Below are 12,500 nucleotides of genomic sequence, written 5' to 3' on the forward strand. Positions count from 1 at the left end.
GGCGCTCGCAATGTGTGATCTGATTTCGGACCATAAATTGTAGGAGAGGAACCGTTGCGTATGGACAGTGTTCCATTACCGTCAGTTCTAACAGCCCAGAGACACGTTGTTCCACCCTCGAAGTCACAGTTCATTATGCTGGGAGCTTAGGACAAACAAACAATAACAGATGACACGAGCTCATAGCAATACAAAAACAATGTAATGAAGCGAGATTTTGCAACAGAATCAAAGCTGATGACAAACAGTTAGTATACACAGAGTGATCAACAATTGAAGATAAACTAATAAATAATAAATAATAAATTAATACATAACAAATAATAATAACAATTAAATAATAAATAAATAAAAAATAAAAATAAATAAATAATAAATTAATAAATACTAAATGAAGAAGCACTAAAGCTGCAAACCCCCGACCGGTATGCACCTTGAAGGTAATTAGTCGTGCTATGACAGAATGGTTTAAACAATACCAACTAACCGCCACACACAGCGAAAGTATAGAGCACATACGAAAACCAGCTTTCGGTTAGATACGAACAAAAAAAGCAACACTGATTTTCAGTGAACAAAACATGATTTCATGCACCTCCAATGTTTTGGGCTTTCAGAAGATGACAGTATTGATGGAACAAGCATAATGTTACAACTTTTGCTCTCTAGATGTCTAGTTCTATGTGCAACTTCTCTAGGCGTCTGATTGTTTGTGCAGCTTTTGAAGTCGTAATGAGCCACTATGGGCGGTTTTAGGCGTGGCATAGGTAACACCAAAGCCAAAACAAAGTTAGATGTGAGAAAACATGAACGTTACAAATGTATCTCGATTAGGCATTGTTTCTAGTGGTAAACCCTCATGTACAGCAAAAGAAACAGCTCGCCACCGATTTTCCAGCTCACAACAATCTAGACGTCTGGTTGTTTGTGCAGCTTCTCTAGACGCCTGGTTGTTGTTGTAATGGGGGAAAACATGCATGTTACACTGTACAAATGTAGTTGTTTTGAAGTGCTAGAACAAGCCAAATGTTACAAGTCGGAGAGCCTCGACGCTAGGTCGGCTGGCAATCTTCAATCGCCTTACGTGATGAAGTAACGAGCATGATCATTGTTCTGTTTTGTGGGTGGGAAACATATGTTACAGATGTAGAGCAACACAAGCAGCTCACCACTGATTTTCCAGCTCACAAGAATGTAAAAGTCTCGTTTTTGTGCAGCTTTGCTAGGCGTCTCGTTGTTTGTGCTGCTTCTCTAGCTAGATGTCTGGTTGTTGCCTAGAAGTAGCTACCAAACAAAGAGAGGTGGAGCCTCATGATATCATCACATTCGTCTATTGGTTGGTAATGACACCATTTCTAGTCTATTGGTCGGAATAGCTTCATTTGCATCTAATCGACTATATACAGTCGGTCGCTTGGTCATCAAACGATTACTATACCTTCAACCCGGAAATCCGGGCCTCGGGTAATAATAATAAAATAATAAATAAATAATAAGCCATAGTGCACGCAGGTATTGCACGGTGGCTGGACATTATTCCAGGTCATCATAACCTGCAGCACTTACAGAAAACAGTGCTTCTGGGATCTACTCGGATCCTTCGTAAAGTCATATCTTCTTTCTAGACAGCCGTGATGGTCTAAGTACTTCTGAAGCAGGGTTTGCTTCCGGTACTTGTAATAGACTTTACAAACCAGACTGATCTGGTTGAGCACGACCCAATAATAAATAAAAAAAAATAAAAAAATAAAAAATAAAAAAATTAAAAAATACATCATAAATTAATAAATAATATATAAATAGATAATAAATAAACAAATAATAAAATAAATAAATAATAAATTACTAAATAAAAAATAAAAAATAAAAAATAAATAAATATAACCCGGATATTGATGGAAGATGGACGTCTAGCTGTATCGCTCGTCTCAGAGCTAGCTGAGGAGCGCGTTCCTTGTCGGGAAACCAGGACAGGGCTCGAAAAGTCGGCATCTGGAATCACTGGAGCTGTTCGGAAGACCAGGAATAGTTCTGGGCGTAGGGCGACTGGTCGAACTATCTCTCGTGCGGCGTCTGATTTGAATTTGGCTTCAAATCCCGCTGACGAGACTACTGTGATGCCCACCGTTCCTAGCAAATCTTGTGTTTCGGCTAACAGGAACGGCAATGCAACAAGACAAAGGAAGTGGACGCGACAAATGAATAGGGAAGTGATGTTTTGTTATTACTACGTGCTGTTGTCATGCAAGTTCTCTGCTTTCAGAAAACCCATGCATCAGCTGTGGTGTGAACGAAATCCTTCTCTGACTGACGTCTCTGAGCAGCGTTTGGCAGACCAGAAGCGATATCTCTTAACTTCTGGAAGTCTGACTGAATCAGAGTTGGAGGAGATTAAACGCAAGGCCGCACAGGATGGATAGCCCGTCTCAGGTTTGTTATCTGTTACGACTGATGTTTGTCTTGGTGTGCAGATGTCGGCGTTGGATGTGGTTTCTGCTCTATCAGCTGATAGCTCAGTTGTCACGCCTTTGCTTGACAATGTGTCACCTTGCATGGCTTCAGTCAGGATGGCGCCTGCTGCACGTGGTGGGAAACCTGTCGTGTCAATGATGCAAGAGGATCATGAGTTTGCTAATCACTTGGAAGATGGCTCCCTTGTTCAGTCAGGCACTGTTCTCTCTAAGGACTGCTCATCTGCAAGAGATAGTGGTGATATCCTATCCGTAGATGACACTTTGGATTCAGTTCAGTGCAGTGCTGTTGGGGAATCACCATCCCCTTATGACTCTGTGAGCTCTGATCTGATGACTACACATCCTAGTATAGCTTCTCGGCTAGAAAGGATGGAAACTTCTTCATCTCAACTCAGTCCAGACTGCTGCCAAACGGAGGATGGTCTTTCACTTGATTGTGATGCTGCTGTGGACCCTGTACTTCGTCGAGAGTTTCTTGAGGAGTTGCAGAAAGTCAGGCAAATTCCTATCTGTGAGAGACAATGCCTTCCAAGGATCTTTGTGAACAGTGGAACCCTGAAGCTTATTGGTGATCTTAACACGATCATCAGTTCGTTGAAGGATGAACCAGATATGAGTGAAATCAGTTACCTGGTATACTCTGCTGCTTCGCTAGTGTCCAAAAGGCGGGGCTTAAAGACGCCGAAGTCAACCAATTCTCAAACACCGACATGCAGACGAAGGCTGGATATGGAGATTCTCACACTTCGACGTGCAATCTCACTGTTGCTGGAGGTTAGAAAGGGTTCATCGGGCATTCGTATGTTACATGAACTCCGACGTCTTCGGCATCGGTTGGGCATTTCCTGTTCGGAGAGTTGTGAGGTCTCCATCAATCGATTGAAAATGGAACTTAAGTCCAAGGTCGAGCGGACCAGGAGGCTGGAGAAGAATCGTAAGAGACTTCGCCAGAATGGTTTGTTTCAACGAGATGCTGGACGGTTTTACAGAGAGCTGGATAAGCAGACTATCCGGGTCACTTCCCCGCCATCCGAGTCTGAGATCAAACAGTATTGGGGTGGTATCCTAGAAACTGAGGTAAGGTGCCGTTCAGCATAAATGTCCCCAATTGTAGCGCGCGTTAACTTCGCATTCCTAAGTCTTACACGCACAATTTGCATACTCACGTGATCGGCATCACAAGATCTACCTATTCATCCTGGTGTGGCACACGTGACTAGCTCAGGAAGAGAAACAGAATCTTCGCAAGCTGATTGGCTAAGCAGAGAGGGCGTATTCTAAAACTCCAACGTGATTGGTTGTTGTCGTAGCTCTGCCTACCTATTGGCATGGTTACAAGTAACTCTGTTATCTTCGGTATGGCGTCTATGCGTTGGAGGAAACGTTCTTTGCAGGCAGAGAAAGCGGCGAACGCAAGAAGACACAAATTGAATGTAGATATGTCACCAGAAGAAGGCGGCCCCGAAGAGGTGCTAAGATCTACGCACAAACACGACGACGGCAGCGCTTCCTCGTCTAGAGAACAGCCAGAAGGTTCGGTCAGCTTTACGGAAGAAGACAGCTGGCAAAGAATCAGTGAGTGGATGAGAGAATTGGAAGCTGACGATCTCAAGATGGTGTCGCTACTTCTCTTTCAGTTCCATCGTAGGGAGACGTCAGCAAACGTAAAACAGTCCGCAGAAGCTGTTGCCAGAGTGGTGTCACGAGATGAGAAGACGATTCGACGTTGGCGGATGGATTTTGTGGAAAATGCAGGCGAGTTTTCAGAAGATGGACGAGGTAGACATTCAAGGATTAGTGTAACGTATGACGAGGAGTGCAAGAGGAAGGCTATGAAGTGGGCTAGAGAGCATTCGTGTGTTAGAGGGCAACCAAACATGACATTGAGTGATTTTTGTCACTATGTCAACTCTAATCTTCTTCTCAACTCTTCTCTGCCAGCTGGGTTTCCACGGAAAATTAGTTTGTCTACTACAAGGAGGTTTTTGATGGAATTAGGTTTTAGCAGGGTTGATTCGAGTAGGAAGGGGCTCTATATAGATGGCCATGAAAGGGAAGATGTAGTTAATGAGCGAAACTTATTTTTGCAGTCATTGCATGACTTGGAGTCTACTCATCGTCCTCCTCCCCTACCAAATGATGTTCAAGCTGGTGTTGAACAACCAGTTGCAACTGGCAACTCATCGGCCACCAAAATATTAGTTACCATTTTTCACGATGAGTCCAGCTTTCAGTCGAATGAGGATCAGAGATTTGTGTGGAGCCAACCCGATCAGGTTGCTATCAAACCAAAATCTAGAGGGTCAGGGAGGATGGTGAGTGATTTCATAGAGGAGTATTCTGGGTATCTTAGGCTCTCTCCAGAAGATTTTGAATTAGCTAAGGTGGCCTGTCCAACAATTAGGCAAGAAGCTAGGGAAATAATTGAATATGGGGAAAACAGAGATGGATACTGGACCCATGATAAATTTATTGGTCAGGTCAAACAGGCAGCAATGATAGCAGAGTTCAAATATCCTAAAGATATGTACACCATTCTGTGGATTTTTGATCAGAGTTCAAACCACAAGGCAAAGGCAAAGGATGCTTTAATTGCGAGTCGGATGAATGTTGGGCCCGGTGGAGCACAGCCAAAAATGAGAGATACTTTGTACAATGGAAGACTTCAAAAGCTTGTTGATGATGCTGGGGAACCAAAAGGACTTCGTCAGGTGTTAGTTGAGAGAGGAGTTGATGTACAAAATCTGAAACGAGAAGATATGGTTTTTGTCTTGTCAAAACATGAAGATTTTTTAAATGAGAAGTCAGTTGTCGAGTCTTATCTCATGTCATTAGGTCATCACTGTCTATTTTTACCGAAATATCATTGTGAGTTAAATCCCATTGAGAGAGTCTGGGGGCATGCAAAGAAATATAAAAGGGCTTACTGCAATTACTCTATTACCGGTTTGCGAAATTCTATGATTCCTGCTTTGGAAACTGTTGATGTTGAACTTATCAGAAGATTTTTTAGAAAGGCTAGGGACTATTTACAAGCTTACAGGGATGGACAAGTGACTGGACATAATGTGGAAGAGGCCGTAAAAGTGTACAAGTCCCACAGAAGAGTATTGCAGAACAAGTAGTTACATAAATATTTAGTGCATGAATGGAGTTTGTAGCTTTTCTGTGGTTTTGCTGATTGTGAATGGTGTCGTGTGAGTTTTCATGCAGGTTTGAATTTTTGTGCAGGTTTGACTCTTTCTATCTAAGCAATGGAAAGGAAAATAGAAATTTTGGTTTACAGAATTGAAGTTTTCGATCTGGAAATTCCCCTAGCAGTGCATGTTAGTCTGACCGTTAGACTATATGTGAATTATAGGGCGAGGACCACGCCCATTGTAGACCCTTTTTGCTTTGTTCGTGAGAGAACGAAAGCGAAATCGGAGAAACGGGTTTACAACTTTTTAAATCATCCTACTAGCTGTGTCCTGTCAAAATGTTGAGACGTTTGTGCAACGAACTGTGAAGTAATAGGGAAAAACCTCAGACCTCGCATTCTAGACTTGCGGCAAGAATTAATGTTGAATAGAAAAGACTTTACGTTAGATTTTGCTTGGCTCAATAGACTAGCGATTGGCGAAGTCATGGACCAAATTTGAGACGATTAGGTTGTGTCAATTTCAAATTACCCGCGTTTGTCTGTGGTAGCGTGCGCGGGGGCATTTATGCTGAACGGCACCTTACATCACAATGAGTCTGCCTTCTGGCTGAGACGTCAAACCGATGACGAGACGCACCGGAAAGATGAGCAGCAGTGGTTACCTATCTCAGACAATGAGGTCACATCGTGTCTCAAAAGGATGGGGAACTGCAAGTCTCCTGGTCCAGACAAGGTTTATGGTTTCTGGGTCAAGCGTATCACGTGTCTTCACACTGATCTGACTTGTAACTACAACCTGCTGGTTCAGAATCCAGACTCTGTACCCGACTGGTTGTCTCAAGGAATAACTACTCTGATTCCTAAGAATGACAAGACTGACCAGGCCAAAAATTACCGGCCTATCACGTGTCTGTCTGTCTTCTATAAGACCCTCACCTCAGTCATCAGGCAGAGGATTGAAGGGCATTTGGATCAGAGAAACCTCATGGCTCCGGAGCAGAAGGGTTGTCGACAGGGATCTTTTGGTGCAAAGGATCAGCTGTTGATCAAGAAGCTGCTTACCGAAGACTGTAGGACCAGGCACAAGAGCTTGAGCATGGCTTGGGTGGACTACCAGAAAGCCTATGACAGCGTGCCACACAGTTGGTTGCTCCAATGCCTTCAGCTGCATAAGATCAGTCCAGTCTTGTGCAGGTTCCTGTCACGTGTGATGAAGAGTTGGAGGACATCGATGGTGCTTTCTTGCGGGAATAGTACTATCAAGACAAGGCTTATGCAGATCAGGAGGGGTATTTTCCAAGGTGACTCACTTTCTCCACTTCTCTTCTGTATGGCTCTCAATCCTCTGAGCAAGGAGCTGAACAGAACCGGTTACGGCTACCGGATGACCACTGGGCATGGTGAGACTGCCAAACGTCAGCTTATCAGTCATCTACTTTACATGGATGATCTGAAGCTGTATGGCAGAAACTCTGATCAGTTGGATGGGTTGTTGCACACGGTTCGTACCTTGTCTGATGACATCCAGATGAAGTTTGGTCAGGACAAATGTGCTGTTGCACACTTTGTCAACGGCAGGCTATCTGGACACAACTCTGGAGTGACGGTAGGAAAAACGAACACCATCAAGTGTCTGGAACCGGGTCAAGTCTACAAGTACTTGGGTGTAGATGAGAGTAACGGTATTCAGCACAGCATGATGCGGGAGAGACTCCGTCGTGAGTACTTCCGCAGAGTGAAGGTGGTTCTCCGGACTGAGTTGTATGGTCGGAACAAGATTCTAGCCATCAATGGGCTTGCACTACCGGTTCTCACTTACGGTTTTGGCGTCATTCATTGGGGGTGCACGGACCTGCAGCAGCTCGATCGACGGACCAGAAAGCTCCTCTCTATGCACGGTGTCCACCATCCTGCTGCAGACGTTGACCAACTGTACGCTCCTTGCAGTGATGAGGGTAGGGGGTTACAACAGATTGAGTCGACATATCAATCTTGTATTGTGAGGCTGAACTGTTACCTTGCTGACAGTTCTGATCCTTTCATGCAGATGATACGGGAGTGTGACTCTGGAAAATCTTCACACTCGATCAAGCACATGGCTTGTCGGTTTACTGCACAGCTGCGAAGGAGTCTTGCTTCAGACGACAAGTCGCAGAGCTTACACAGGAATGCATCCATCTCGGTTGAAGGTGGCTTTGAGCAAGCACCTGAAACAGATGCGAGACATTACCGCACGTGTTGCAGTTCTCTTCGTGTGCGGTCCTGAAGCGGGAAGCCTATGCACGGGCAGTATCGTCGTCTCACTGAGCAACCGCCTGTGGACATGAAAGAGACCTACGGATGGCTAAAGGCAGCGAATCTTCCTGCTGCAACTGAGGGACTGGTTGTTGCTGCTCAAGACCAAGCTCTTCGGACTCGGTACTATGAGCGCAAGATTCTACATCGTGATGTCAGTCCTACTTGCCGCATGTGCAGTGTAGGCCTGGAAACAGTCGACCACATTGTGGCAGGCTGTAGTGCTTTGGCACCGACGGACTACACTGATCAACACAATCAGGTGGCATCCATCATTCACTGGGATGTTTGTCGCCATTTTGGGGTTCCAGTGGAGAGCAGATGGTACCGGCATCATCCTGATAGGCTTGTGGAGACGGATGACATTACTATGATGTGGGATACCACCATCCCCACTGCCAGGAGGCTCAAAGCCAATCGTCCAGACATCTGTCTCAGAAATAGGAAGACAAACACTTGTCTTCTTACTGATATCAGCTGTGCTGCTGATGGCAACATTGGCAAGAAACATGCTGAGAAGTTAGCGAAGTACAGCGACTTGAGGGTGGAGATAAGCTGCATGTGGCATTGTCGAACACTGGTGGTTCCGGTGGTCTTGGGAGCTTTGGGCACAGTGCATGCAGGTATTGCACGGTGGCTGGACATTATTCCAGGTCATCATAACCTGCAGCACTTACAGAAAACAGTGCTTCTGGGATCTACTCGGATCCTTCGTAAAGTCATGTCTTCTTTCTAGACAGCCGTGATGGTCTAAGTACTTCTGAAGCAGGGTTTGCTTCCGGTACTTGTAATAGACTTTACAAACCAGACTGATCTGGTTGAGCACGACACATACATTAATAAATAATAAATAATATAAATAAATAATAAAAAAAAAATACATCAATAAATAATAAACAATAATAAATAAATAATAAATAATAAATTATTAATAAATAAATAAATAATAAATGATAAATAAATAAATAATAAATAAATAATCAATCAATAATTAATTAATTAATAATAATTAAATAATAATAAATTATAATAAACAAATTAATAAATAACAAATAAATAAATAAAAAATAAACAATAAATAATAATAAATAAATTAATAAATAACAAATTAATAAAAACAATAAACAATAATAAGTATAGGTTATAGACCGCTGGCGAGTGTATAAACGAAACACCCCGCTCTGCCCATGAGTTGGCACGAGGGCGAAGCCCGAGTGCTAACGAGATGGGCGCAGCGGGGTGTATTCATTTATACACTTGCCAGAAGGTCTATAACCAGCTTGTAGCACCCAGCTGAGGCGTTGATATCCTTGCACAAACAATATACATCTTGATAAACCAGTAGCCCCAGGCAGTTATACGGCCCGATTTATTGACCGGTCAATATGTAGCGGAAGTGGAATATGTCACTTATTGTAAGCGAATACTGGACACTGATTGGCGCAGACGAAGCTAGGGTGCTACAAATACTAAATATTAAATAACAATTAAATAATAATAAATCACACTCCAACTTACCATGACAGCCAGTTTCGTCACTGCCGTCCTTGCAGTCCATCGTTCCATCACATTTTAGATTCTTCAGAAAGCACGAACTCTCATCCGCACACATGAAGAAGAGAGAGCCACAAGACAAATTGGTAGGTGCAGCAACTGTTGGTCCACGCTGAAGGCATTGCTCAGAAAATGAGAGATCATCGACTGCAATGTTGTCATTGTGATCAGCTCCGCTTGTTCCTCGGATGATCAGCTGATAGTTTGATTGTGTACCAATGGGAATCTCTTGACGTGTCCAACCGTCTTCTACTCTACCAGACGTGGTCCATAGTTGAGTCGTCGACGACCCGTGACGGAGGCTAACCTGTAAAATGACAGAACTCAGATTGATCGCAAATATTTGTATGAAGCAAAATATAAAGACAGATAAAAATGTTAAATGTATGAACAGGTGTGTGTGTGTGTGTGTGTGTGTGTGTGTGTGTGCGTGTGTGTGTGTATGCGTGTGCACTATGTATGTTACACAAGATTCTAATGTTGGGTCCCCTCAAACCTTGAAGCCTTCCTATGCCTATGATATTATATATACAATGGCTTTGGGGTAAGATTTAAAAAAACAAAAAATTACATAATTAAAAAGGGTCAAAAATTATAAATTTAAAAAATAAAATATTGCAAAATAAAAAATTACAAAAATAAAAAATTTAAAAATTAAAAACAAAAATTACAAAAATTAAAACACAATAAAAAAATTTAGAAAATTACTAAATTAAAAAAAAGTTAAAAAATTAAAATAATTCATTGATAGCTCAAGCACACACATATTATACATATACAAACTGTTAGGCTCAGTGACAACACAATTTCCACAGTAACATAGAAGTAAAAAGCAGTAGATATGTCACTTATGACTGGCTGGCTACTGACCGTCAGAGGTCCAATGTTTGTTCCTTCCATGTGATAATAGAATCGGAAGCTACAACCTAGTTGTCCTGGTGTCTTGATCAATGAGCTCACTAGCTCTGCAGTGTCTCCAATATTACGTGCTTGAGAAGATTGTATATACATGTAATGACCTGTAATACACACACAACAATGTAATCACATAGTGTGACACAACATTAGTCAAGACGATCGTGTATGCGGATGTGTGCGTGTGTGTGTGTGTGTGTGTGTGTGTGTGTGTGTGTGTGTGTGTGTGTGTGTGTGTGTGAATTATGGTACCTGAGATGTTGCGGTAAGTGTGGTCATAGTGTGGTCCAGCTACAAATGTTGAAGTGCCACTAGACATTGGCATCCAATCAAATTGATCTTCACTTGCGTCGTTTTTCCAAGAACAGACTGACTCAAAGTTACAATTGGCATCAAAAAACGCTGTAAACAGACATCACAAGTTGAACCATAATATATATACACTGTAAATATATTATATTATATAATATAAATAATTAATATATATTATATAATATATTATTATTATTTATAATTACTGACAAAAAAACCAAAGCACATGCTACACCATAGAGCCAATCCAGAAGACAGACACATAAACAGACAGAAAGATGAAACGGCATGCTGGCAAGCTCATGGGCAAGCAGGCTGCTCAATACTGTCGACTTACGGCAATGCGATTCATCCGATTTGTCTCCACAGTCGTCAGTATAATCACATTGCTGCGTCCTGCTAACACACTTTTGATTTGTACAGATGAATTCGTCCGACAGACACGGCCGAGGAGGCTCTATAAAAAGACTCTCATATAATATTTATTAATATTAATTAAACAATACTTTAAATTAATAAATAAAATATGTGTGTGTGTGTGTGCATGTGCGTGTGTGTGTGTGCATACGTGCGTGTGTGTGTGTGTGTGTGTGTGTGCACGTGCGCGTGCATGTGTGAGTGGTGTGTGTGTGTGTGTGTGTGTGTGTGTGTGTGTGTGTGTGTGTGTGTGTGTGTGTGTGTGTGTGTGTGTGTGTGTGTGTGTGTGTGTGTATCGATAATATATGAAACTACTACAGCCAACTCTCAATACCTGGAGCGCAATTCAATAGCAGGATATCATCCAGTGCGATGTCACCTTGATAATTCTGACCTCTTGTTGCAACAAACTGCACAAACACGTTGCTCTGCAATCCGATCCCAACCCGTCCATACATCCACTGACTTCCATGACCGCCGTTTCGAATCCATTGCGTCGCAGTTGAGCCATCCGACTTCTTTATTCTGACCTCCAAAGAACCAATATTGCTACCATACATGTAATAGTAGAACGTCAAACTACAGCCAGATCCTGTTGCGGACAGTTTTGTGCTCTGTAAGGTAGCGAGGTGCCCAGATTCACTAGACGCTCCCTGTGCACACATGTAATGTCCTTTCGCTGTGCTGAGAGTGTGGTCCACACTTGGTCCAGTTTCTTTGGAGGATGTTGGGCCACTCTGACGAACCCAATCAAACTTGTTATTGTCGGTGCTTATCCAGTTGCATGTGCCAAGAGATTCAAAATGACAGTGAGAAGCTAGAGAGCACACAACGAGTTAAACAGAAGTTATGAATATGCATAAGCTCAATAACTAGATATTCTATGTGTACAGGGGCATAGCAAAGGGTCAAGCCGGTCTTTGGAAAAACAGACTATCGTGAGCAGGAGATTAGCATAACTTCCTCAGGTAAATATATGATTAAATATATTATTTATTATTTATTTGGAGTATCTATAGTATGCGGCAAGCTTAGCTACTGCATCCCTCCAATACAATAATTTAGTCTACTGTGAGATGCATCCCTCCAATACAATAATCTAGTGTATTGTGAGATGCATCCCTCCAATACAATAATCTAGTGTATTGTGAGATGCATCCCTCCAATACACTAGAATCTTTTAAAATATGGTTAGCCAGAAACAATCTCTAGTTCTGTTTATCGTAGTTTAGTTATTTTAGTTGTACATTACTTGTTAGAGCTTTGACTATTACTTTTTTTGGCGCTGCATTATTGTTAAGTGCGATGGTCAGGTAGTAGTGAGTTGCTCCTCATTTATCAAATAAATGAGTTCAAACGTGTATTGTGAGATGCATTCCTCCAGTACAATA

General features: G+C 42.3%; 2 protein-coding genes across 2 annotated transcripts in view; one reads left to right on the forward strand and one right to left on the reverse strand.

The window, feature by feature from the left end:
- LOC134194450 (MAM and LDL-receptor class A domain-containing protein 2-like) overlaps nt 1–12,500 on the reverse strand; it is a 41,228-nt gene that overhangs the window by 4,122 nt on the left and 24,606 nt on the right. Inside the window, exons 27-32 of the mRNA XM_062663371.1 lie at nt 11,444–11,926; nt 11,030–11,149; nt 10,633–10,782; nt 10,336–10,484; nt 9,430–9,772; nt 1–145 (exon numbers count right to left, since the gene is read on the reverse strand). The exon at nt 1–145 is cut by the window's left edge and continues 5 nt beyond it. Coding sequence (XP_062519355.1) covers nt 1–145; nt 9,430–9,772; nt 10,336–10,484; nt 10,633–10,782; nt 11,030–11,149; nt 11,444–11,926 — 1,390 coding nt within the window. The remainder of the gene's footprint in view (nt 146–9,429; nt 9,773–10,335; nt 10,485–10,632; nt 10,783–11,029; nt 11,150–11,443; nt 11,927–12,500) is intronic.
- On the forward strand, nt 3,833–5,599 carry LOC134195206 (uncharacterized). Its single transcript, XM_062664205.1, has one exon. The coding sequence runs from the start codon at nt 3,833–3,835 to the stop codon at nt 5,597–5,599; it is 1,767 nt and encodes a 588-aa protein (XP_062520189.1).

Source organism: Corticium candelabrum, chromosome 19, assembly GCF_963422355.1.
Source record: "Corticium candelabrum chromosome 19, ooCorCand1.1, whole genome shotgun sequence".
NCBI lineage: Eukaryota > Metazoa > Porifera > Homoscleromorpha > Homosclerophorida > Plakinidae > Corticium > Corticium candelabrum.